Source organism: Aptenodytes forsteri, unplaced genomic scaffold (assembly GCF_000699145.1).
Source record: "Aptenodytes forsteri isolate BGI_AS27 unplaced genomic scaffold, ASM69914v1 Scaffold391, whole genome shotgun sequence".
Lineage (NCBI taxonomy): Eukaryota > Metazoa > Chordata > Aves > Sphenisciformes > Spheniscidae > Aptenodytes > Aptenodytes forsteri.
Window position 1 is genome coordinate 122,647 of NW_008795920.1, and position 22,799 is coordinate 145,445.

General features: G+C 39.9%; 1 protein-coding gene across 1 annotated transcript in view; it reads left to right on the plus strand.

Moving 5' to 3' along the window:
- Positions 1–22,799, plus strand: part of AP3D1 (adaptor related protein complex 3 delta 1 subunit) — a 49,195-nt gene that overhangs the window by 3,212 nt on the left and 23,184 nt on the right. The window contains exons 4-11 of the mRNA XM_019473551.1: positions 13,972–14,093; positions 14,808–14,888; positions 15,674–15,754; positions 17,704–17,811; positions 18,157–18,286; positions 19,631–19,770; positions 20,045–20,118; positions 21,993–22,042. Of these exons, the coding sequence (XP_019329096.1) occupies positions 13,972–14,093; positions 14,808–14,888; positions 15,674–15,754; positions 17,704–17,811; positions 18,157–18,286; positions 19,631–19,770; positions 20,045–20,118; positions 21,993–22,042 (786 nt within the window). The remainder of the gene's footprint in view (positions 1–13,971; positions 14,094–14,807; positions 14,889–15,673; positions 15,755–17,703; positions 17,812–18,156; positions 18,287–19,630; positions 19,771–20,044; positions 20,119–21,992; positions 22,043–22,799) is intronic.

Here is a 22,799-nt window from a genome sequence, read left to right on the forward strand (position 1 = left end):
CTCCACCCCGCTCCCCGCAGGGGAGGCTGCGCCAGGCCCAGAAGCAGCCGGGTGTCTTGGCCACCCTGGAAAGGGGATGTTGTTTTGGGGAAGGTGGAAGCGGGAATCAAAACGAGGAAGATGACGCTGGGGTGTAGGCCAAAAGGGAAAGACTCGGGGAGAAAAAGAAAGCGTTAGGGGAGCAACGAGTTGGAAAGGAGGATAAGGGAGGGTCGCGCTTGGTACTCGCTTTCCCATTTAGTGCGTTGCTGTGGTGTTGAGAGCCCTGATACATCTATATACGAAATAGAGGAATTCTGTTGTACTACTGTCAACTACTGTAGTCAACTATACATTCTTCATTGTGAAGCTGATATGCAGGAAAGCTGGGTTCGGTCATAATTCAGCTTTCAAATTATTCATGTTGTACAGCTTCTGACTAAGATATATTTTCCTTGTGTCAAAGCTTTTGTAGGCAGAAAGCAATTGGATGTGGTGGCCTGTTATTCTCTCTTGAATTAGAGGCATGTGATCAGGAAATTAGTATAGGTGAAATAATTAGTCGTCAAGAACATGTTATGTGAGACTTTCCGCACTGAAGTGTCACATGTTATTTGGGAAGTAACGGGCACTAAGGATATCGTTTATGTTCATCTTCGAGTAAGTAGTTGTGGCCTTAGAAGCTTTCTTATGAATGGTCTAACAGTTATGCTTTGCTGGAGTATCAGTGAGTGGCTGTGGAGTTAGTGACAGGCTAAAAATATTTGTAGACTACAGTGTCTCTTCATATGAGTACAATATCCAGATGGTATCAGCTATGAAAAGTATCTGGAAAAGTTGTAAACATGTAAATAAATTAAATACTTGATTTGGGAAACTATGATCTTCGTTACTGGTACTGTTGGACTGAAACAGAAAATACAACTTCCAAACCCACTTGAATGTTCAAATGGCTTTTAAGCCTGTTGTCCACAGGACAAGGTGTTATTTGTTAGTGATGATACCTGGAAAACTTACATTTTTGTTTTAGTATATGTTAAATTTATGGGTATTGATTTGGTGACAGAAGAAGATAGTGCTACTATGAAGTGTGCAGTGTCCTGCAAAATGTGGAAAACTACATGGAGAAGTGGAAACAGTATGTTTATGCGGACGCTTAATGCGTTACACTCAAAGCTGGAAAAGGTGAACAGTATTTCTGTGGAGCACTTCCCCATAGCATGCTTAGGCCCAATTCGTCTGTTATGCTGCTTTTAGTAAACATGCTTTATTCTTTTGTGCATAGGACAGAAAATGTTTCATCAACTGTCAAACCTCTGAGGATCCCCCTGATGAAGGTCCAGGCTGGTCCAGGCCTTTGTGGCACCAGTCCTCTTTGAGGAGGATTGAATGTACTGTTCTCATTTCTAAAATAATTTTGTGACAAATAGCTCCTTTTCCAGGACTTCATAAAGAGCACAAGTGCTGTTACACAGTCAGGATTGACAAGTTCCTGTGCATCGTAAGCCATACTGAGTTTGTTCTTAGTCTGTGACAAGAAATAGTTAAAATGCATTGGCTTTGATCTCCTTCGGAGTTAGGAAAAAATACTCCTCAGACAATTTTGTAGGGCTCTGTATATTTGAAGGAAGTTGTTATACAGGTATACACGCTCTCTAGGAATCAGTGAGGTCAAAGCAAATGTGTTATTTCTTACTGTAAGTAAGAGGCTGATGTTGGTTACAATGGTTGGACTGTAGCATGATAGTATTTTAAATGATGGTAGCTCTTTAGTTTGAAATACAAGTTGTGAGATTTTAAAATAGGTAACTGCAGGGATAGTTCCCTTTTATATCCTCATGTGCACAGCAAAAATTAAAAACCAAACTTCAGGGTGTGTTCAGTTGATCAGTAGGCATTGCACTGATGAAATGTGTCTTCTGTAGCATAGGCTGTTTTCAGAATCCTTCAGAGATTTTGCTCAATTACATAGAGTGGCTGCAAACAGCATAGGACTGTTCCTTTTTCTGGATCAGCTAGCTGAAGAGTGCTGTAAATCTTCCGTTACTAAGATGCTGGGTGTTGATTCAGTGCTTCCCAGGCAATGGTCACGGATGTTTTCTAGTTTTCAGGTGATGTTACAAAATCAGAATAGTATTTTAGAGGAAGTAGCTACAAAAATTCTTCCTCCTTTTCCTACAGTGCTTCCATTGTTCATTGTGTCTACTAAGTGTTGCTCCAATACTGGATGTAGTTGTTAAACTGACGTTTGTGTGCCTCAAGAGAAGTGTCTAAGCTTAAGACTTTGTCCTATTCAGAAGAGCAAATTTATTTAAAACAAACAGCAGCGTGCTTTGGTGGCAAGGATTATCAGCTGTTGATCTTGGCTCAACAAGAATTACTCTATGAAAGAGATGTCTCTGGAAAGGAGGTACCGTGGTTGTTGAATAAAAATGACATGGAAGGAATTGAAGGCATGATTATTGCTTTGACTTCTGATTTAGTTATGCTTTTTGCAGAAGGTTGATTTCTGTTGTGTGTGTTGGTTTTTGTCTTTGTGAATTTAATTGTATGGAAATTCTGCCATCACTTTTCCCCCTCATCTTTCTGGGCAGTCTCTCCTGGTAGATAGGATACAGTAAGACTTATTCCTTTCCACTTCCTCTGCAGGTACCATCACAAGCGAGTGTATCTCGTATTTCACTGAGGCATCGAGGATGTGTTTGTAGTGCAGGATGGGCCAAATGGTTGTCACCTCGGTTCAGACATGGGTTTCTCAATACAGCTTTTCAACAGACCTACTGCATTCTTGCTTGATGGTTCTATGTTCATCCTGTATTGCTGGGACTCTTAAGCACATACCCCAAGGCTTGTTGTGAAGTAAACGGAGCGCCACAAGCTCTTTACCAATAAATTTTAAGTGTCCTCCTCAGCTCACTAGAGGAACTGAGAGGGTACTGGAGGCTGCCTGGCACTTTAGCTCGCATCCTTGCTGCAGAGAGCTTAATTACCTGTCAGAAGCCATTTTCATTCTAGTTTCTGGTCTGTATCCAAAGCTGACCCATTTATTTTGAGTTTAAAACACTGAAACTGAAGTGATGGTCTCCTGTAAGGATGAGAGGTAAGGGATAGGAGTTAGTTAACACAGTCGCCTTTCTGTGCAGACATACTCTGTCCATTTTCCAGTCTTCCGGGGAAAATTGGAGCTGCATCATCCTTCTGTGTGAAGTAAACGCTAGTGTGGAAGGAATGAGGTAGCAAAACAGCATTAGATCTTTTCCTAGTTTGACGTGTTGTGTTTACTTTTCAACAGTCTGTACAGATGCTTTAATCCCTGTGGTGTTTCCCAGTGCCAGTTCAAAGTTTGAGGGAAAGGCAAACCTGCAAGAAAGACTCGATCCTATTCCATTCTACCCTGACCTTCACTTCTAATATCTCATTCTCTCTCTTTCATTTGCAAAATGAATCCTTAAGATAATGAAAGCAGTGACTCTTTCACCTGTTGTTAGGTGGTTTTGTACCCTATGGAATAACTGTTCCCACTTTGTGCCTACTTTTTAGGGATGTGTTACACAGCAGGCTCAAGAGGGGAATGGCTTGTACGATAGCCTGTTAAAAGTATAATGGATTTTTTCCAAGATATTCCAAACTGAGAAATTATTTCTGTTTAGGGATGTTCTCCTGAATGTGAAATAAAGGAAGGGATAATCCTTTGATGCTGTTTGGCTCTTGCACAGTGTTTTGTATTTGCAGTTAAGAAGTTTGTTGTTCCCAGCAAGGAAGCTACTGTCAGATGCCACGGTGAGAGGTTCCTTTATAAAACTGAAATGATAAAGTAACAGAAACAGATGTTAAATATGTGGTGCTTTGTCCTGTTCAGACCGTAGCCCTCTGTGTTTCAAGTGTCTTTGATTTACTGGAGGACACTTAAGGAGGGAGAAGGGGTTAAAGTCCTGCACGAAATGTCTGCACACTTCTCATAACTTGAGAAAATTGCCTCCCTCTTCTTTCAGAAAATCTGCTGCTTGTGTGCCAGGATTAGCACTTCATGTTTTTGGTAATCGATACTTTCAGGAAAAAGCATATTAAAAAAGTCACATTTTCTTGTGTGTAGTGTTCGGTGATAAGTATCTCATTGCTGGTTTACATTTAAGAGGTTGTTTTGTACAGAAGCAAGTTGGAGGAGCGAAAGCAGCAATCAGTGTTTCTGGTTGGAAAAAATAAAAACTAATTTCAGTTGGTAATATAATGCTAAACGAGAGGCGTGTTGAGTGTCCATGCTGTGAAATACGTATTTCACTGCTCAGAAAGACCGGGCTTACCAAACTGGCAGCGTGTTCTCACTTAGTGACAGTTACCTAAGGACAGCGGACTTGTATTGTTAAAAAACCTTTTCCCCTAAATATAGGGCTGCTGCGCTCGACTGCACACTGCCAGCTACTTCTCTGACACGTTATCAGATGAAATGATGGCGTAAGGAGTTTTGAGGAATCTTTTAACATCACAAAAGTCTTTTGGGTGCAGCCTGTCGTCAACGAGGCTGACGACCATCTAATGCTGTGGTCTTCTGACGGCTTGGCCTCTAGCCACTATTGCAGTGTTAGTATCTAATAGTAAAGGATATGGGATAGAAGATAATAGGGGAATTTTGAGGAATGCTAAAAAGCTTGTCGGTGCCCAAAACTAAAAAAACAGCCCAACTGCTAGGCAGCATGCAGTTCATCGATGACAGACAGCTCTTTCAGTCACTGATGCTCGATCAGTTACTGCTTGTCATATGTGTGTTAATATCTTTGAAGGGAGCTCATTATTCCACGCACTTTCAAGTGGATCTAGAGTTGCTATTGTTAATTCTTTGAGCATGTGAATCGCTGGAAAAGACAAAGTCAGAAATAGAAACAATACACAAAAGAAGGTTGGATAAGGACCTCACACCAATTGGTAAAAAAGCAGACTAGTAGTGGCCTCAGAGGTAGCAAGGCCCAGTGTAACAGTGTCCTTGCCTTACCTGCTGTGTCATAGAAAATAAAGGGCCCGGAGCTGTGGAACACGAGCCAGGGTGTGGGCTTTTTCTTGTGTGATTACAAGCAGAGCGCGGCTGAGGCTTTGCATTAGTGCTGCCTTTCATTAGCTTCTTGCTTTCTCCTGTGTTAAATATTACTTAATTGACTGTGGCATAAGTGGGGCTAATAGCTTTGTTCCCAGTCCAGATCCTTTTGTAGCTGTCTCTTCTGAGGGTTTGAAATGCTCTAGACAGATCGCTTTCTCACACGTGTAAGTAAAAATTCTGCCTGGGCAGGTCCACGGAAGAGGAAGAGCTTTCTGGTACCTCGTCCTAAGAAATGGAGCGGCCTATACACTGCACCTTTTGCGAGGCCGGTGGAAGAACGGCCAGAAAAATCAAAGCAGAATAAAGATACTAACTACATTTCTGTACCGTGGTCATCTTCAGAGAGTTGGTTTTTTTGATGCAGCTCTCTTTGTCCCAGCGCTGAGTGCGAAAAATGGGGCCTTTTGTGATTTCCTCTAATGTCGTCAGCGTCCACAAAAGTGACTGAAAAACCTCTTCCTCTGTGATGTGGGTTAGTGAATATATTTGGTGTACAAAGTGTACCTTTAGGTTTTTCACTTAGAAGTATTCTTTGGTAGCATGTCCCATTTCTGGTGTGATGTGAAGAGCAGCAAGGGAAGCATTAAACAGCGTGCATCAGAAAGGCTGAGTCATGGGACCGGTTACAAAGAAGCATTTGTGTTCCTTAGGTTATTAAAAAACCCTGATCGTTCACGCTGAAAAATGGAAATGCTTCATAATCTAAAGGAGAGTCTGCTTAAATCCAGGTGGCAGGAAGTATAAAGGTATTTGAGTAAGGTAAAAGGTGCAGAAAATAACATGGTTGGTGGTAGCGTTAGTAGCTCATAAAGGCGGTTGAGTGCTTTTTTTAAATAAGAAGCATACATTCAAAATAACTGACAATACTTACAAGTCCTGTTGAATACTGAAGCGTAACTGAGCGTGAAAAAATGTTTGGTTCGTACTGGCTTACCTCCTCAGTCACTGGCCAGTAGGCTGATCAAATGGAGTTTGTAGACCGCATAGTTGAGTGCTGGTTTTTGTATTAGCTGTTTCCTTTTTATTGTTGTTTATTTTATGACCTAAATGTTCAAACCTGTTAGCTTTCGCTGAGAGATTCATATGTTAAAGGTGTATAAAGGGAAGTAGGCATCAATGCGGGTGTGTTGAAACTTTGAACCCACTGGAAGAATCTTCATGACAAATTCAGGCTGCATAAAATATATCACTTCTAGCTATCGTGGTGTGACTAAGCTTCAGCCTTGAGGAATGTAAGTTTGTTTAGAGTAAGTGATACGATTGTACAGCAGGGAGTAGGTGAGCAAATATACTTTAATTACACAAATATTTGCACTGAATTTAAGAAGTCAGCGATGGCCACGAGCCATCTTTTTTCTTCATTGTCCTTCTTACCTTTCCATAACTGAGAAATACTCATAGCTTTGCATAAATCAGTGTTACATCTTTGTACTATTTTCAGTGTTACGTGTTGATATAGTATTAATACATTATTAAGCATCTTTTTTTGTGATGTTTCCCTCTGAACTAATACCAGTCAGCTGAGTCTCGGAAGCAATAGCTGCTTTAGTTCCTTAGAAGGAAGGGACTGTTTCCGATATGTACAACAAAATGCGTGCTTATAATGAAGCCTACCTTTATCAAAGCTTGAAATTATGCACAGAAATATGTCTGGAACTAGCAAATTGAAAAATCTATTGTAAAAGTACTTGCACAGCCTTTTGCATAGTTATGTAAAAATAAAAGTTTGAGTACATCTTGTGTTTGCCAGGATAAGCACTTTTATCTGACGCATCTCTCTGGTCTTAAAAGTTGTCCGCTCAGGTATGATATAGACAGCACAGGCCCCTGAGGATTGTTCAATTGCCATGCAATTAAATTAACAAATACTGTGATCAGACTGGAGACACATTTATATTAAGGGACTGATCAGACTGGAGATGTGTTAAGGGACATCTCTAGAGCCTTGCTGATGATACATGCTTACTGATTTATGTTGGACTGTTTTGAGTTTTGCTGTCTAATACCCACTCAACTGTCGGCATCTCAGACTAGCCCGCCTGGGGAGGCGGTCCAGGATGGCTTGCGTAGCTGTGCTCCAGCTTCTGCATAGGTGCTCTTTTGTGTGAAATACTTCGGCAGTTTACCCAAAGACAATTGAAAAGGCGCTCACCGTGGGAGACCGCCAGAATACCCCGGCGCTCGGAGAGATGCTGCTGGTGCTGCAGTGCTCCGCGTGTCTGGGGCAGCGTCCTCCTCTGGGTGCATGTGTTGGCCTGGGTCTCGCTTGGAGTCACTTTGGACAAGCAGCTGCAACTCTACATGTGTTTCTTTTCTGAAATCCAATCCTTCAGTGTTACGTACATGTTTGGAAGATTGTATGTGTTTTTCTACAGTGCCTTATGGCGTTGTGGTGGTTTGTTTGGGGTTGTTTAGTATCTGCTCTGAAACTGGTAGGTGTGCAGTACTTGCTCAGCATCTCCGAATTTTTAAAATAAGGTTCAAGGGTTTTTATTCGTTTATGAATCAATTTAGGATAGATGGATGCATCATGCCAAACTTCGGTTGGTATGTATAATTTCAGTAAACATTAAGAAAAGACGAAAGTGTAAATTGACTTTTCGTGTTCCTCCATCAGTGGTGTTTGGCCAAGGAGTCTTGCTGTCTCGCTTTGGTTGTAATAGACAAGGGGGTGGTGGACAGTGCATCATGTTTCTAATAAATAGTATAGGAGAAGACTGCTGCAAATGAAATGGCAAAGGTTCTCCTTCATGCCTCCAGTGTTTATCACTGATAAGAGCAGTACATTGGTCTAGGATCTTAAGCCTACCTACAAGATGAGTGAATAAATCCTTGGAAAGCTAGGTAGCAAAGGCAATCTAAGACATGTTAAAACATGTGTAGTAATACTGTTTATCAACAGCTGAGTGAAAGATAAGCTTGGCTTTTTCAAAATGCCTTTCAAGTTGTAACATGTTTTCTGAGCTCTTTATTGCACCTGGCTACCCTCTGCACCGTTTTATTTTGGTGGCTGCAAACCTGCTTAAATGAATGCTGTGGAGATTCTCAGTTATTGCTTATATTCTGTTACATGCTTATCTAATTTGCTTGGTTAATGGTTTTAGTGAAGTTAGTTGTGAGATAGCATGTACCTTGGAATTCTCTCTCTTTTATCCAGCCATGGAGTAGTCTTAACGAAGGATCATGTTACTTATCTCAAATAGCTTTTTCTACAGTATTTAAATAATACAATATTTTTACTTACGTATGACAGAAGTTAACATCTCATATGCTTATCTCTAGCGCTGTGTCCAAGTGAGTGGAAAGCAGCATGTTTTGCTTTTTTATGCTCTTGTTTGTTACTTCACTTGATTTAGTCTGTGCTGTCACGGTACGATGCTTGTGTTTCAGGTACTATAGTCAAGTATAGGTGTATAAATTCTGTTTGACTAGTTCAGTGCTGTTTGTTGATGTGAAGTACTGCTGTTGGGGGTTTTGATAGAAGCCTGGCAAGTGATACGTATTTCTTTCCAGCCTTCTTCCTAAGTTAGGAGGTGGCAGCTGATCTGCGCTGTGCTTGCAGCAGGATCTTCTGCTTGAAGCACAAATTCGAAAGTTGCTTCGCCTCCACAAGGTGTCTGTGGAGTAACTGCCTTTTGCATTAAGCATCGTGGTCATGTCACATGGTTTGCATCCCGCAGGTAGTATTTCTTAAGATTATTAAAAAAAAAAAAAAAGGGCGGTTGTTGCTGGTTTTCTGGAAGTTGGAGCAGTGGGCATCTTCCTTTCATGTGAGATCATCATGTGCTTGCGCTCAACGTGATTTCATGGAGTTAATGGCAAGCATATGTCTCAGTGCTACAAAAACAGATAAATCCTGCAGTGCTTAAAACAAAAGAAATGTCATATTTTGTGCTTATTTCAGTTATTTATTTTTATGTTCTACTTATTCCAAACTTTTTCTGTTTTAGAATGGTGTAGTTACGCATTTATCTCAGATCATATCTTGCACCTTGTGCCGTTCACTGTTAATCATCCTTTCCTTAAAACACTGTATTTCACTCTGAAAATGCAAGAGAAATAGGGACTGGTGTTCACTGACATTTTGCTGTTTCATCTGGGTGGAAAGCACTTTGCTGTTGCAGTAAGTGACAGGTTTGAATCTCAAATCAGCTGCAGCAGATCCAGTGGGTTGAGGCTAGATCCTGACAAGGACTTTGGTGGAGGATTCTGCTGCCTTTGGTTTGCTGGCCTGTATCCCGAAGTGGTAAGAATATGAGTTTGCCATCTCTTGGTTTTGGAAGATGGTATACGGTTGAGATAAGAGTACAGCTTCTTTAAGACTATTGGAAATGAACAGCTTTCATGATTACATTTAATGTAAAGGATCTGCAGTGATATCCATTCTAATCGTTAGTGTCTTCTCATCAGCCGATGAAAGTACGGCAGGGTCACATTTCCTAGGAATGTAATTGTTGTTCAGTTAGATTAGTGATTTTTCCACTTAGTTCACACATTGCTTGAAAAAAATCTTAGTCTTTTGTGAACCTCTCTGAAATTGTCAGCAAACCCCAAGTTCTGTCTTGGCTGGAGCTTGGAATAAAGTTTTAGTGTTTTTTTCAAAGTTAATTAAAAAAACATGGCTTGGGAAATGAAAAATCCTGTAAACTGACATTTTGGCTTCTTACCATGACCCACTTTTCCCTTCCTGCCTCCCTCTGTTTCAGAGGGATTGAGTCTTCGATTCTTGATACCTTCATTCTTATTTTAGCCACTCGCACTGCTTTACATGCACATATTTTCTGGGTGAGGTCTTGGAATTCTTGAGGAATTTGGGCTTATTCTAAAAATTAGCTTGTGTATTTTGTTAATGGACATAAAATGCTTACTGCATCTGTTTGGTGGAATACATTAAGAAATGGCAGTAACGGCTTTGTGCTGTATTCACAGCTTTGTTGAGTAATTACTGCTAACATCTGCATGCTTTACTTGGGTTTTAGCTGCGCTGCTCAGAGTGTGTTTCTGTAATCTTCTTCCTTCTGAGGGATATGCGAGAGAAAACAATCACCCGAGTGGTTGCTATAGCATTTCATTAAGGAGCCTTTTCCACTGGGTTGGGAAAGGCTCCTTTCCCTCTTGGCAGCCTAGCACGAATAAAAGAGCTCCTCTCAGCTCTTTTCCCTGTGTTATCATATGCCCTTCAGCTTTTGACTGCAGACTTGCAGCTTTGCCTGGATTGCCATCATTCTGAGGGTGTTCTTTTGCTTAATGGCTCTGCTTGTTCTCGACTACACCAGGAGTGAAAGGCTTCCTTATAATTGCCTTGCTTGCTCTAAGCAGTCTGGCTGGGAATGTCCAAAGGTCTATAAATATTGTGACTTAGAAGTGCTCCTCAGCTGACTGACCAAACTGTGTGAGCAATTGAGTAGCATCCTGGGAAGACTTCAAATAAGATTGTCACAGAATTAGCAAGGAAATAATAGTTAAGAAATATATTGATATTATAATAAATACTCTGAGCATAAATGAATTCTGAAGTATTTTCCTTTTGCATTCCTTTCTTCGTGGGATCTCAAAAGCATTTTAGGAAAAACTGAGCCAGTTATATCCTGGGAAGTACTTATTTTTAATTACCACACTAGGATATCGCTATATTAGAAGGATTTATACAAAAACTATCAGTGAATCAATGCTGGGAAAAGTATCCAGATTTTGCCCTGTACGTAAATGTTTTTTTTTCCCTGCAAACATTTAGGCCTTGCTGAGTGACTACCATTTTTTCTTCATTGCGTCAAGTGGTTGTTCTCCCTTCCACCGTCTAGCTTGGCTGTCTGAATTGAACAGCTTGCGGGCTGCAGTGTGGGGCCTGAGGGTATCAGTCAGCATGAAAATGTTTTGTGCAGCCTCCTGTCCCGTGCTTTGCAGAGGTCAGCGGTTCCACTAGCCAGAGACCGGGGAAGAGCTTCGCTAAAGATCCGTGCGTGCGTACTTGTTTCCTTCGTATTTACGTAGATGTTAAAAGTGGTAGGGAATCTGGCTAGGGTGTGGTGGTTGGGTTTCAGGTTTAAATGGGAGACTAAATAGATCAGCTTTCTTCATATTGCTCGTTCATTGCAGTGCTACTCCACAGAGATTAACAAAAAGTTAATACCTGCTGATCCTTTAAAGCTTTCTATATATAGGGTCTTTCATTCCTTGTGGTCTTTTAGGATTTGAAGTACAGCTATTTTGGAAGGACTTCTTTCTGCTCTTCAAAATCCCTTATTTTAGTTTCAGATCTGATTCTGAGTTCTGTAATATACTTTTCCACCCTCTTTAAAGGAGTTGCTCATTATGGTAGGCTAACTGGTAGACAGGGGTTTGCCTGCAGGCTGCAGGGGCCATCGAGTGTGGCTAGTGACTCGGGAGCCTGTATTCGGCTGTGCCAGGCTGTACATTATTGAACTTTCCTGTACTCTTATTTTCCTCTCCTGGTCACACAGTGGTTTGCCTTCAACTCCCAAGAGGTTTTCAGGAAGCTTATGCTAATGTTTAAATAGTTTTGGGGTAGATGCTATGGGAAATGACAATAATGCTTTCTGGTTATGGACATAAAGACTGAGAACCTGCATGTTAGTATTCTGCGCTGAGAACCAGTGCTGAGCTTGCTGATCAAGATGCAGCAATGAGATATACGTGTGAAGGATTCTGTGACCCTGTTCTAGCGTGCTCTTATGTGTGCATAATTCAAGGCTAGGTACGATGTATTTGTAGATCAGTTGCATGTTGTATAAGTCATTCTTTCAGCATCTCTGATCGAGTGTGTCTTTTCTACTATCAGAAGTTTTTTTTAGTTTAAACTCAAGAGTTTAAACTTCCCGTGGGAGTTGTCTGGACCTGAATCACACTCAGGCGATGGGTTTAGAATCCCAAGTCTTCTGCTTCTTGGGAGAAGTCACTTGGACTCTACGTTGTTAAGCATTTGGGGGCGATGCCATCTCCAGTTTTGGCAGATGTGATCCACTCGTCCATATCCAGGAGGACAGATGGGTATCTCTGTAGAGGAAAGGGTTGTTTGGTGCTTAGCATGCCCTCTCTTAACATGAAAGTTCCCATTGCAAAGATAGTATTTCTACCCCAAATACAGGCATTTAGGAATATCTTAAATTTCTTCAAGTAAATTCATTTGCCAGCTTTCTTTCGTCAGACCTTAGAGTTACGTTATGCTGGAGAGCAGGGCTGCTGTTTGAGGGACCTCAATAGGCTGCAGGAATGGGTCAGACAGGAGCTCCATAGAGGTCAACAAAGACTTTTAGTAAAAGTCTCAAAATAACAAATGTGGTTCCACCTGAGCTTACCCGTGCCATGGAGGAGCTGGCTTTTATCCCTCTGTAAGTTTGAGGTTTGAGAGAAAAGCCAGATAATTATTCTGCTTATATAGAAGCTGTTAAACCAGTGAAGCTGCTGCTCCTCAGAATTACGCGTATTCACCGTGCGTCCTGATGGTGGATTCTAATTCTGGTATCGCTAGACTGAATGATAGCAGAGTAAATTGTTGCTACATGACTGCTGCTTGGAGTGTGAAGTTGCTGCATTAAAATTCTGCTGCAACCTTTCCTCACCTGGATCATTGCAGTGTCTCTTTGCGCTATAGACCTTGTACAATTTCTTTTTATTGTCACCTGCTACTTGTTAAAAATAACATTCTTTGCTTCTAGCAGCAAACTTTTATGACCTGATGCATGAGTATCACTCTAGGACATTGTAAAAGACCAATGAATTGTTGGGATAATACACAATTTAGTGTAAAGGGGAGAAATGTGAATTAGAGGCAGGCCAGTAGATTTCTATGTTGAAAATATCTTTTGGGGGGAAGGTAGTGGTATTCGGGCAGGATTTTATTTTGGAACTAGGTAATCTGTTTCTGACCTGGTTCCCCTGGCAGTTGATTTATTTATATTGAATGTGAAATGCCCTGGTGCATGTGTGGCTTTCTAAAGAGAGATTACTTCTCTGCTTTTAAATTTTCATTATTTCTGTAGCAGATACCTTCAGTACTTAAATCATAATTAATTGTGAACTGAAAGAATCTCTGACTGAGCTAAGCCTACTTCTAAAGGAAAATCTGTACAGATATCTTTAAATCATGCATTTGCCACATCCCTCCCACAAGCACAGACGTGATTGTTTGGAAAGAAATGAAGGACCCATATTTAAATGTAAACATTGTGACATTTGGCTCTCTGAATTACTGAGAAATTCATACAAATAACTGTTGCTTCTCAAAATGTGTAGATGGCAAAATTGCTCATCTAAGTCGTGAACCAGGGAGGGGGGTGTCCTCGCCGTGGTTGGGGTGGATGGCAAGGGTTACAGCGAGAAGTACCTGTACCCCGTATGAGACTCGTGCTGTGTCCCTTCAGGCGTGAGGACTGTTGTGGGTGCACATCTGCAGGGCCATCTGTATACAGTGTGCCCAAAAGAAGAGTAGCTCATAGTATTTTTGTCAGCCACCTTAAATTTGTGAGCTATTAATAGCGTTTGACATAGTTTTTTTCTAGACAGGTAGTGAATGGGTGATCTCTGACTTCCCCTTGAGGTGAGTGACTAGTGTGTGTTCTAGGAATGGTGGAACTCAGGTTTTGTTCAGACCCCTAGGTACACAATCTCCATTGAACACCTTTTTTTCACAAATCTTTGAAACTAGAGCTCTGGACTGAACAGTGTAATTGCGAGGGAGACGGGGGAGAAGGGAAACCACTGAAGAAACATCTTGGTGTACTTTTGGTTTTGTAATAGAGCTGTGACATTTCTTGTTAATGAGTAGTTTCGTCAGAATTAAGTGCTTACCTAAATAGCCTGTGTGTGACTTGGTGCTTGCAAATGATGAGTTCTGCTGCTTCTCCCCCCTAACATGCTGGAAATCTACAAAACTGGTAAATGAGCACAAATTTTTGTTTGTTTTCCTCAGGCAAAATACATCTCCCAGTGCATTGATGAGATCAAGCAGGAGCTGAAGCAGGATAACATTGCAGTGAAAGCAAATGCAGTCTGCAAACTTACATATGTAAGTGCCTTGCTGGGTTACGATGTAATCGCATCTTTGTTTTTTTTCTTTCTTGCTGACTAGGAGCTAGTCTTCGGTCTGAATGCCTGCTTTTCTTAGACTGCGGTTTCTTAGACTGTTGTAAGTGCAGGCTGCAGGTGAAAATGCTCCCACATGCGTCTGACGTCAGAGGCTGCATATTCCCATTCTGTTCATTGCGCTGGCACTACTATTGGTACAATTTTATTTTCTTGAGACAGGTCAGGAAGCTAATCCAATTTAAAACTAATCCAACTTAAAAAGTTGTTTTCAACTGGATTGTTTTTTATCACACAGGTGCATGAGCACTTGAAACTGGTGTTTGTTTCTCTTTGCGCAGTCCTTTGTCAAGAAGGGGAGGGAAATACTGTTAAAGAATTATTTTTGTGGTTCAGTTCTGGTTTTTATTTAAAAAAAAAAAATCCAGGGAAAAAACCCTTCACAATGATGCTTATATAACTGCATATGTAGTACCTGGAATTAATGCAAACTATTTAAAACTTGCTTCTGGTGGAACTTTGAGACTTCTTTCACTTCCTGCGAGTGGCATAGAATGTAACATTACTCATGAACTTGAGATGCCTTATAGTATTATTTTTGGACTCTTGTTCCATCTTCAATTTTCTGAGGTATCTTTACCTATTTTCTTGAGTCTCTTATTTCAGAAGTTTGTTATCTTGGCTTCTCTGCTCACAGTTACAGATGCTGGGCTATGACATCAGTTGGGCTGCTTTCAATATTATTGAAGTCATGAGTGCATCGAAGTTTACATTCAAAGTGAGTTCTCTGTAACTACAGCTGTACTAGCCAAGCTGTTTCATTACTGTATTTAATGAATGCATTGGTACACCATCTTTTGGTTTTCTTTCTTCAATACGGAAAGGAAGTAGACTGTATTTGTTTCTAGTATGTGGATAATACTTGACCTGCTAGTATAGGCTTTTTCTACCAGATGTTTGACAATAGCTGTCAAATATCTTTTGTGAAAAAACAGGGTATTTTTTTGTGAAGACCACCTAAGATTCCTAGTAGCAGCCATATTTAGCTTTATAATTTTTCTTGAAAGGTCTTTTTCATGCTCTGTGTTGCAGACCTTTTTCACCAAATGAGGCAGAATGTTACCTCGTAAGGAATAGTTTCCAAATTGGGCTTTAATACCTGAAAGTCAGGAGTCAAGGGGTGTTGTTCTTGCTTTGTACTAAATGCAACACAGACAAAATATATGTAATATTCTCCATTTCTCCTACTGACAATCCTACTTTATTTCTACATCTTCGTGGTCATCGAACCTGTATGTTCCAACAAAGTAGAGGAGGTGAAGCTAGTTTAATATCCTTAAGATAGATGTATTATCCCTGGAGATGTTACTTGTCTGAGATTAGAAAAGGGGGTTTATATCAGGAACAAATAGAGAACCCTGTTGTGTCTTTTCTGTTATGCAAACCTACTGTCTAATTGTTCATCTCTTTAATATTGCTCATGAAGCTACCAGTTGTTTTTCATCTACACGTTGTCTAAACTTACTTTTAATGTCTTTTTTTTTTCTCCGTGCCTTTTTACAGAGAATTGGTTACCTAGCTGCCTCTCAGTGCTTTCATGAAGGGACTGATGTAATTATGTTGACTACTAATCAGATCCGAAAGGTAAACTTTTGACTTCAGTTCTTAATTTTTTCTTGCACTGTCTCCCTACTTGTATTTTCAAATCTGTATGAAGTATATCTCTTTTAGGAATCTAAAGGTGTTTAAGTAGAATTCTAATTACTTGGTTTACAGTCTACTCTCATTCCACAAGCTGAATGAAGTACTCAGGAGCTGTCCATAGGCTTCCCTCGTGCTGTCTCATACCAGCTCTCTGTGTTTATTTATCACAGTGAATGGTGACAACAATAACCTTTGTTAATATTAGTAGTCTCTTTGGCAGCCTTTATAAGAATGTAATGGGTAAGAAAAATGTCCCCATTGCTGAAGTAAAATGAGCAGTCACCTGGCTCCACAAAATTCCTGTTTGTGAGGGCCCGTTTTCTTCTGCCAATAACAGATCAGGCTTTTGACTTGTTTGGTATAATTGTGTGTAAAAATGGTGAAGAGTATATGTAAAGTTGTGTTCTGTATTAATGTACTGAAGTGTGTTGTATTCATTTTCATAGAGCTTTAGCACTCGAATTTTTTCAGAGTTATTGGGTTGCAGGATTATTTTCCTATTCTTCAGATTACAGATATATTTTTAAAGCTCTTAAGTTTAATTTTTTAAAGTATCACTGCTTTAAAACTTGACTGATCCAGTACAAGATGTGCCTACATTTTTACCATCTAAGTAGCTAAAATGTCTTTTACTTGCTTAAAAAAGATCAGTGGGATGTTATCCAGTATCTTTCCTAAAGAACTAGTGCTTTTCCCTTTATCTTTTAAACTGTTCTGCTCTGACAAGTACATATTTTTAATCATGTCCATCCATTTTCTTTATTATGGAGATTTTATTATACTGAATTTCAGTCACTTACTAGGCTATTCCTTCCTTTTTGTGCTGAGTTTTTACTTAAAGGCATAAATAAAGATGCTTTTTCATGTTTCATTGATCTAGCAACTTTGTATTTTAAGGGGTTATCAGTTCTCAAAATACATTAAAGCCAGAATAAATTGCAAAGTTTTGTTGCTCCTTAAGAAGTAGATTTTGTTATTCTTGAAGTAGAATCCAATTTCCTACCACCTGCAAAAGGTTTTAAAATGAGATGCAAATGGCACAGAACCCTGAAGGCCTGGCTATGTTTAGCTCTCCTAAAGCAGCCTCCGTGTACTCGTGAATCTGGACAGTTAATTCCGGTAGTTCATGTGGGAATGCTCTGTGCAGTTCACTTCGTATTTTTGTTTCCTAATAACTGCAGTTAAGGAGTGGTCCTGTGATGCTCTGTGTTCAATGAGGTCTGGTTTTATAATCTATACTTGAACATACTCAGATATGAATATTAATGTTGTTAAGAGTCTGAAGCTTAGAAATACCTGAAAGACTATGTAGGATACTGACTACAAATAAGTCCAAGGAAACTTGACCAATAAGATTTATTCTACACCCTAGCTTGTGTTACATCTTTATGGACTGAAAGTTATGGTGCTGCAAGCAGCTTGGAAGGAAAGTAATCTCATTCTCTAATAGATTAAGCTAGGACACTGTTAAGCACTCGACAAGAGCGCCTGTTCCCAGTGAAGTTGATGACAGTTGGGCTTTCATTTAGCAGGGTTAGTATTTAATACCAGTTTTTTAGGACTTTAAATATGTTTGTGATCATGTCATGAGTTTTTAAAAGTTATTTGCCATTCCTAAAATACCACCAAGGTATGATATCTCTAATTGCTTTTGTGTTGCAGTCATCCATCTATTGTTTAATTATGATTCCTCATGCCCATTATTAAACCCCAGGCTAGCTGTATTTTAGCAGGTGATGGAGGACACTTCTGTTAATAGTTGATACAAATATTCGCGTGAAGTAGGAGCTCTGCTTCATATGTGTGGAGTGAATAAAATTGGTCTGAGAAAGCTGTTTCTCAACATCCTGTGTGATCTTAAATTTTTGAGCCTGTTTTTCCTTTTTTAGGATCTGAGTAGCCCTAACCAGTATGATACTGGAGTTGCACTGACTGGCTTGTCCTGTTTTGTTACTCCAGATCTTGCCAGGGACTTGGCAAATGACATCATGACACTGGTGAGTTGATAAGATTGAAATAACTTTTTCCTGTAATTAAAGAATGTTAAATTGTTCAAATCTGGTAAATATCTGTTAAATTTAGAACTGTTACATGTGAAAACTGATGCTTTGTTCTTGTGGGGGTTTTGGGGAGCCTTTACAGACCTTAGTTAGCTCAAGAGGATTACCGTGAATAGTTCTGTTAGTTTTGGTGATAAATGACAGTATTTTGCTCTCCCCTCAAAGCTGAGTTTTTGAAAAACAGTTGAGTCTCCCAGAAAGAAATTTTGGACATAAGGACCTTGAGAAGAATCTGGAAACACAAATTTGCTGAGAGCCTGATTGCAATTGTTTCATTAACAGATGTCTCATACAAAGCCTTACATCAGGAAGAAGGCAGTGTTAATCATGTACAAAGTTTTTTTGAAATACCCAGAGTCCCTCCGTCCCGCGTTTCCTCGCCTTAAAGAGAAACTTGAAGATCCAGATCCTGGTGAGTGGATTTTAGTAAATTACTTCTGCTCCAGAACAGCTAGGTATACATGCTTTTAGAGCTTGTGGAGAGAAGAATACATGAAAAATGCTGTAATTTTCTTTTGGGTACTGATTTGCCTGTTTAATAGTTAGATGAGCATATGAGAGTTTCGACAGATGTTGCCATATTAAAAATACATTCTTTAAAATGTCCAATTCTTACTTCAAACCCAAAGCTATTGAAACTGTATGAGTGGATTAAACCTTAATGGGACAAAGCTACTTAATGAGTCCTGGTTTGTTGCTTACTTAACTTGGCTATTGAAAATATTTCAGTTGATTTCAGGGTTTGGGTTTTTGTTGTTGTTTCCTGTGCTCTTTCACAGAGCTGCAGCTATTGGCTTGCAGTGGATGTACTTAAAATAGTTTCACATCACTTAGTATTTTTTTTTCCTCTATTTTTTTAAATTTAAACTTTGAGTCCAGACTGCTGTTTGGGCCCTTCAGTACTGTGTCAGTGCAATTCACCTGCAGCACAGGAAATTTGCAATTGCTCTGTATCATAGTCACACTTCTACTCAGTCTTCCCTCACTGCACCAAAACCCCATACACTTGTTTCAAGAATTCCGTGTACGATGCAGTTCTGCGATCTCCAGTTCAGAGGGAGAAACTTGATTGCATGTACTGGACTAATGTGGTGTGGGCATGTAAGATGCATCTTCCAGGGACAATGTTTTTAAAGAAAGCAAAAGACACACACTCCTCGCCTGCAAACAGGGGAAGAAAGTACCGATTATGCTTTATGGCGAAAAGGACTGCTCTCTACTAGAAAACCCAGACTATCTAGATTAAAAGATTCCAAACTGACAACAATCAATTTAGAGGCTGAGCAATTAGAAGGGAATGAACTTGTCCAGTCAGATTGTTTAAGGATTCATTATTTTTGTGTTGTATTTAAACATGTCTAAATAATACATTTTAAAGAAGCAAGAGCATTTGGAAACTTTATGGTGGGTAGGATTATTGATTATTATGTTGCCTGTGTCCCACAAACAAGCTATCTGCAGTCAAGGGGGAAGGAGGCTGGCAGTGTCCTGTTCTTGCTAATACTGGGCCCAAAGCAGATACCCAGCTTACTGATATATTACAAAATAGCCAAAATGAAAAAATCCTTTCTCAGTTTGTTTTTGCGTTCTTGTGTTTAGTTCGCTACCTCATGGTTGGTAATGAGGCTGAACCATTCCTCTTGGACACGCAAGTCTGACTCTTTAGCTGCTTTTGTTCTGGGGGTTCTGCACCAGAAACTTCAATTACAATTAAGGCATTGATGAGATTTCTGCTTTTCCCACTTCTTTCTCCCAGGTGTGCAGTCTGCTGCAGTAAATGTTATTTGTGAGCTGGCTCGACGCAATCCCAAAAACTACCTTTCCCTTGCTCCGCTCTTTTTCAAGTTGATGACGTCGTCAACCAATAATTGGGTTCTCATTAAAATTATAAAACTGGCAAGTATTCTGGCTCTATCTTTACAGGATTGGGGTTCTCATTAAATTACCTTGGGTGCGAAAATAGATTTCTTGCTTGGAGGTATAGTTACCATTAAATCCGAATAAAAAGAAACCAGGAATATCTTCTAGTGTTTGTGGACAAAACCAAAGAGAGAAAAATATTTTAATATAGCTTGGTTTAAATATAATGAGCTGCAATTTAAATTATGTTTTTATACTGTTTAAAAGCAGCTATTAAATCACTTTCTTGTCTGCACTTCTTTTTTAATAGTTTGGTGCTCTTACTCCGTTAGAACCTAGGCTGGGAAAGAAACTGATTGAGCCTCTGACCAACCTCATCCATAGGTATGTGTGACAAATGTTACTTTGTTCATTCAGGATTGGTGAAGTGCCTGTTAGGTAGGTCAGTAGCTAGGTCTGCGGATGCGTTTCTGAACTTTCTCTTGAGTCTCGATAGATTGGCTTCAAATATCAAAAGGCAATCATATCAGGACTATTTCTGGAAAACCTAAGAGAGATAAAATACCTTAAAGGAAAGTCTTTGTGTGTCTGACTGTCAGCATGAATTTCTCCAAAGCATGCATGAAAATTGGAGCAATTTGCTTTCCTTTCACTATGTTTTAAGCCAGAGATTACTATGGAGGATATAAAAACTCCGGCTTAAAAAAGGCTCAGCTGTATATTTGCCTCTTCTGTTCACCTGCACACGTTTGGTTCTTGACTTTTTTATTAGTGCCTTACCCACCAAAGCAGCATGACAAGCAGCCTATTAAAGTTCTTTCTCATGCCTTTGTCAGCCCAGATGTGTTTTGGAAGAGCTTCCTTTAATATACATCCTAAATACAGATTAGATAAATTTGGAGATATTTCCTTGTCCCTTGTTAAAGCTGGTTTGTAGTGTTGTCTTGGATCTAATTCTGAACTGAAATCAGAAAGTAGATGTCTTGGAGGGAGTACATGTATTTTCCCGGTTATGAAAAGGAAGTGTGATCTTATGCATGAGTTGTTAAATTAAAAGGTTTGTTTCTCTTCATGTGGCAGAGCAAGAAGATAGATGGGAATGAGCAAATTTTAAATGGATATCCGTGTAGCCATGAGAGCAGTTCTAGGCAAACAATTTCTGTCTGTCCTCCTAGTGTGCCTTTAAGGCTGGTTCAGAGCAGACCAGCCAGCAGCTTTGCATCCAAATACCTAAAAAGGATTTTTTGCAGCAGTGACAAATAGATACAAATTCACCAGAAACAGTACTTTGCCAGAAAAAGCAGGAAGATGGATAATATGTCTTCAATCCTGCCTCTACCTCCTCTCCCCAACTCCCATATTAGTCATTCATTTTATTATTTGTGAGCACTTAATCCTGTTCGGTTTGGTCTCCATTCAGTCATTTTGGATCTCGTATCACTTACACATAAGGCAAACTACCCTGCCATCCACCATGAAGTGCATAGGGAGCAGAAATGACTGCCTTGGTTCTGAGCATACTAGAGTCAGGTGTATGGTGTGCTGAGTGACCTTCACGGTATCGCTTCTGACTGCTGCCTCCAGAGTTGTTTGCTTATTACCTTTGCAGACCTTGCTTCTGGAGTCTGCTCCTTAGTTACTCGTGAGGTTCACTGTGTTTCCCTCTTGTGTGTTTCCCTCTTGTGTAGATCAGGATTTGTAAGTACCTTTGAAATCCTCAGAATTGCACTGTGTGTGTGTTCAACTGGCAAAAGTTGTCTTGAATTTAAGTTTTGGGGGAAATCAGACATTGAAAATGGGTTGCTCACTTATAGGGATGAGCATGTCAAGAGTCTGCTGTTTGTGCATGACTCGTTTGCTTTGGAGAGAGAGACTTGAGGTTCTCCATCTGCCTGCCTTAGCGTGAATTTTTGACCTTCACAGAGGATTTGATTTGATCCTTGGACAAGATTGCTTCAGTGCTCTGTAACTGGTACTGAGGTTTTGAGTAACCGCTTCCTTCCTCATTCCTTGTGTTACAGTGCTGTTACTTGCTGCTTCTCGGAGAAGATTATTTTTTTTTAAAACATGCAGTTGCCCTTCCTCCCCCCAACAGTTTTTAAGTGAGAATCTTTTCATCTAGTTTGAAGGCATATGGAACAGAATACTGGCAATTTCTTGTGTAATTAAAGGTGTTAACTGGCTCCAAGGTACTGCTGACAATTCTTCAAAATGTGGCGGTTTTATTCCTTATTTAAAATACTTGATTTCTGTTTCAGCACCTCAGCCATGTCTCTCTTATATGAATGTGTGAACACAGTAATAGCAGGTGAGAACTGAAATTTGTAACCTAGAAAAAAACCATGATGAACTTTGTCATCAATTAACACCATCTGTAATCCTTTTTTTAACTTAATGTATTTTATAACTGAAATAAACTTCTGATTTGTGTTACTGTGTAACTATAACTGAAATCCTTTGTTGTCAGTCGATGAGGCTAAGTTACTACAGCTATGTTGTACTTGCTAGAGGCTGAAACAAAGTACGAACAATGAGTGATTATTTATATGCAAGCTCCTAAATGTTGCTAGAACTACGAAATATACCAGCAGCAATAGAATTAAAAAAAGACTGGTGCCTCATGGAAACTTTGACAAAGTTTTCTTATGTGATGAAGGAGCAGACTTATTTTTTAATTCTGCAATTTCACAGCTTAAAAACTTGGTGTAATTCCTTAAAGGAGGTAATTGGAATCACTGATTTACAGTTTCAGTTTCTGGGGAAGGGATGTGAACTCCATAACAGAGATGGAGAGAGAAACAAAGGCAAAAAGGGATAACACAGTATTCCGGCTCAGACTTGGCACTTTTTTCCTATCATAGTGTGGAAGTACAGGGTTATTGACATCCACGGTTTGGCCATAAGCCTGTCTCTTGTGGGTAGTTTGGATAATGATGCAGGAACTTGCTGTCCTGGGTCTGTTCAAAGAGGAAAGGGTGATCTGTCACTCACTTTGTATTCGTTCATTCCTTCAGGGAAATGTGAGATGACATTATGATGGGGGGGGGGGGGGGAAAACCGGGGGT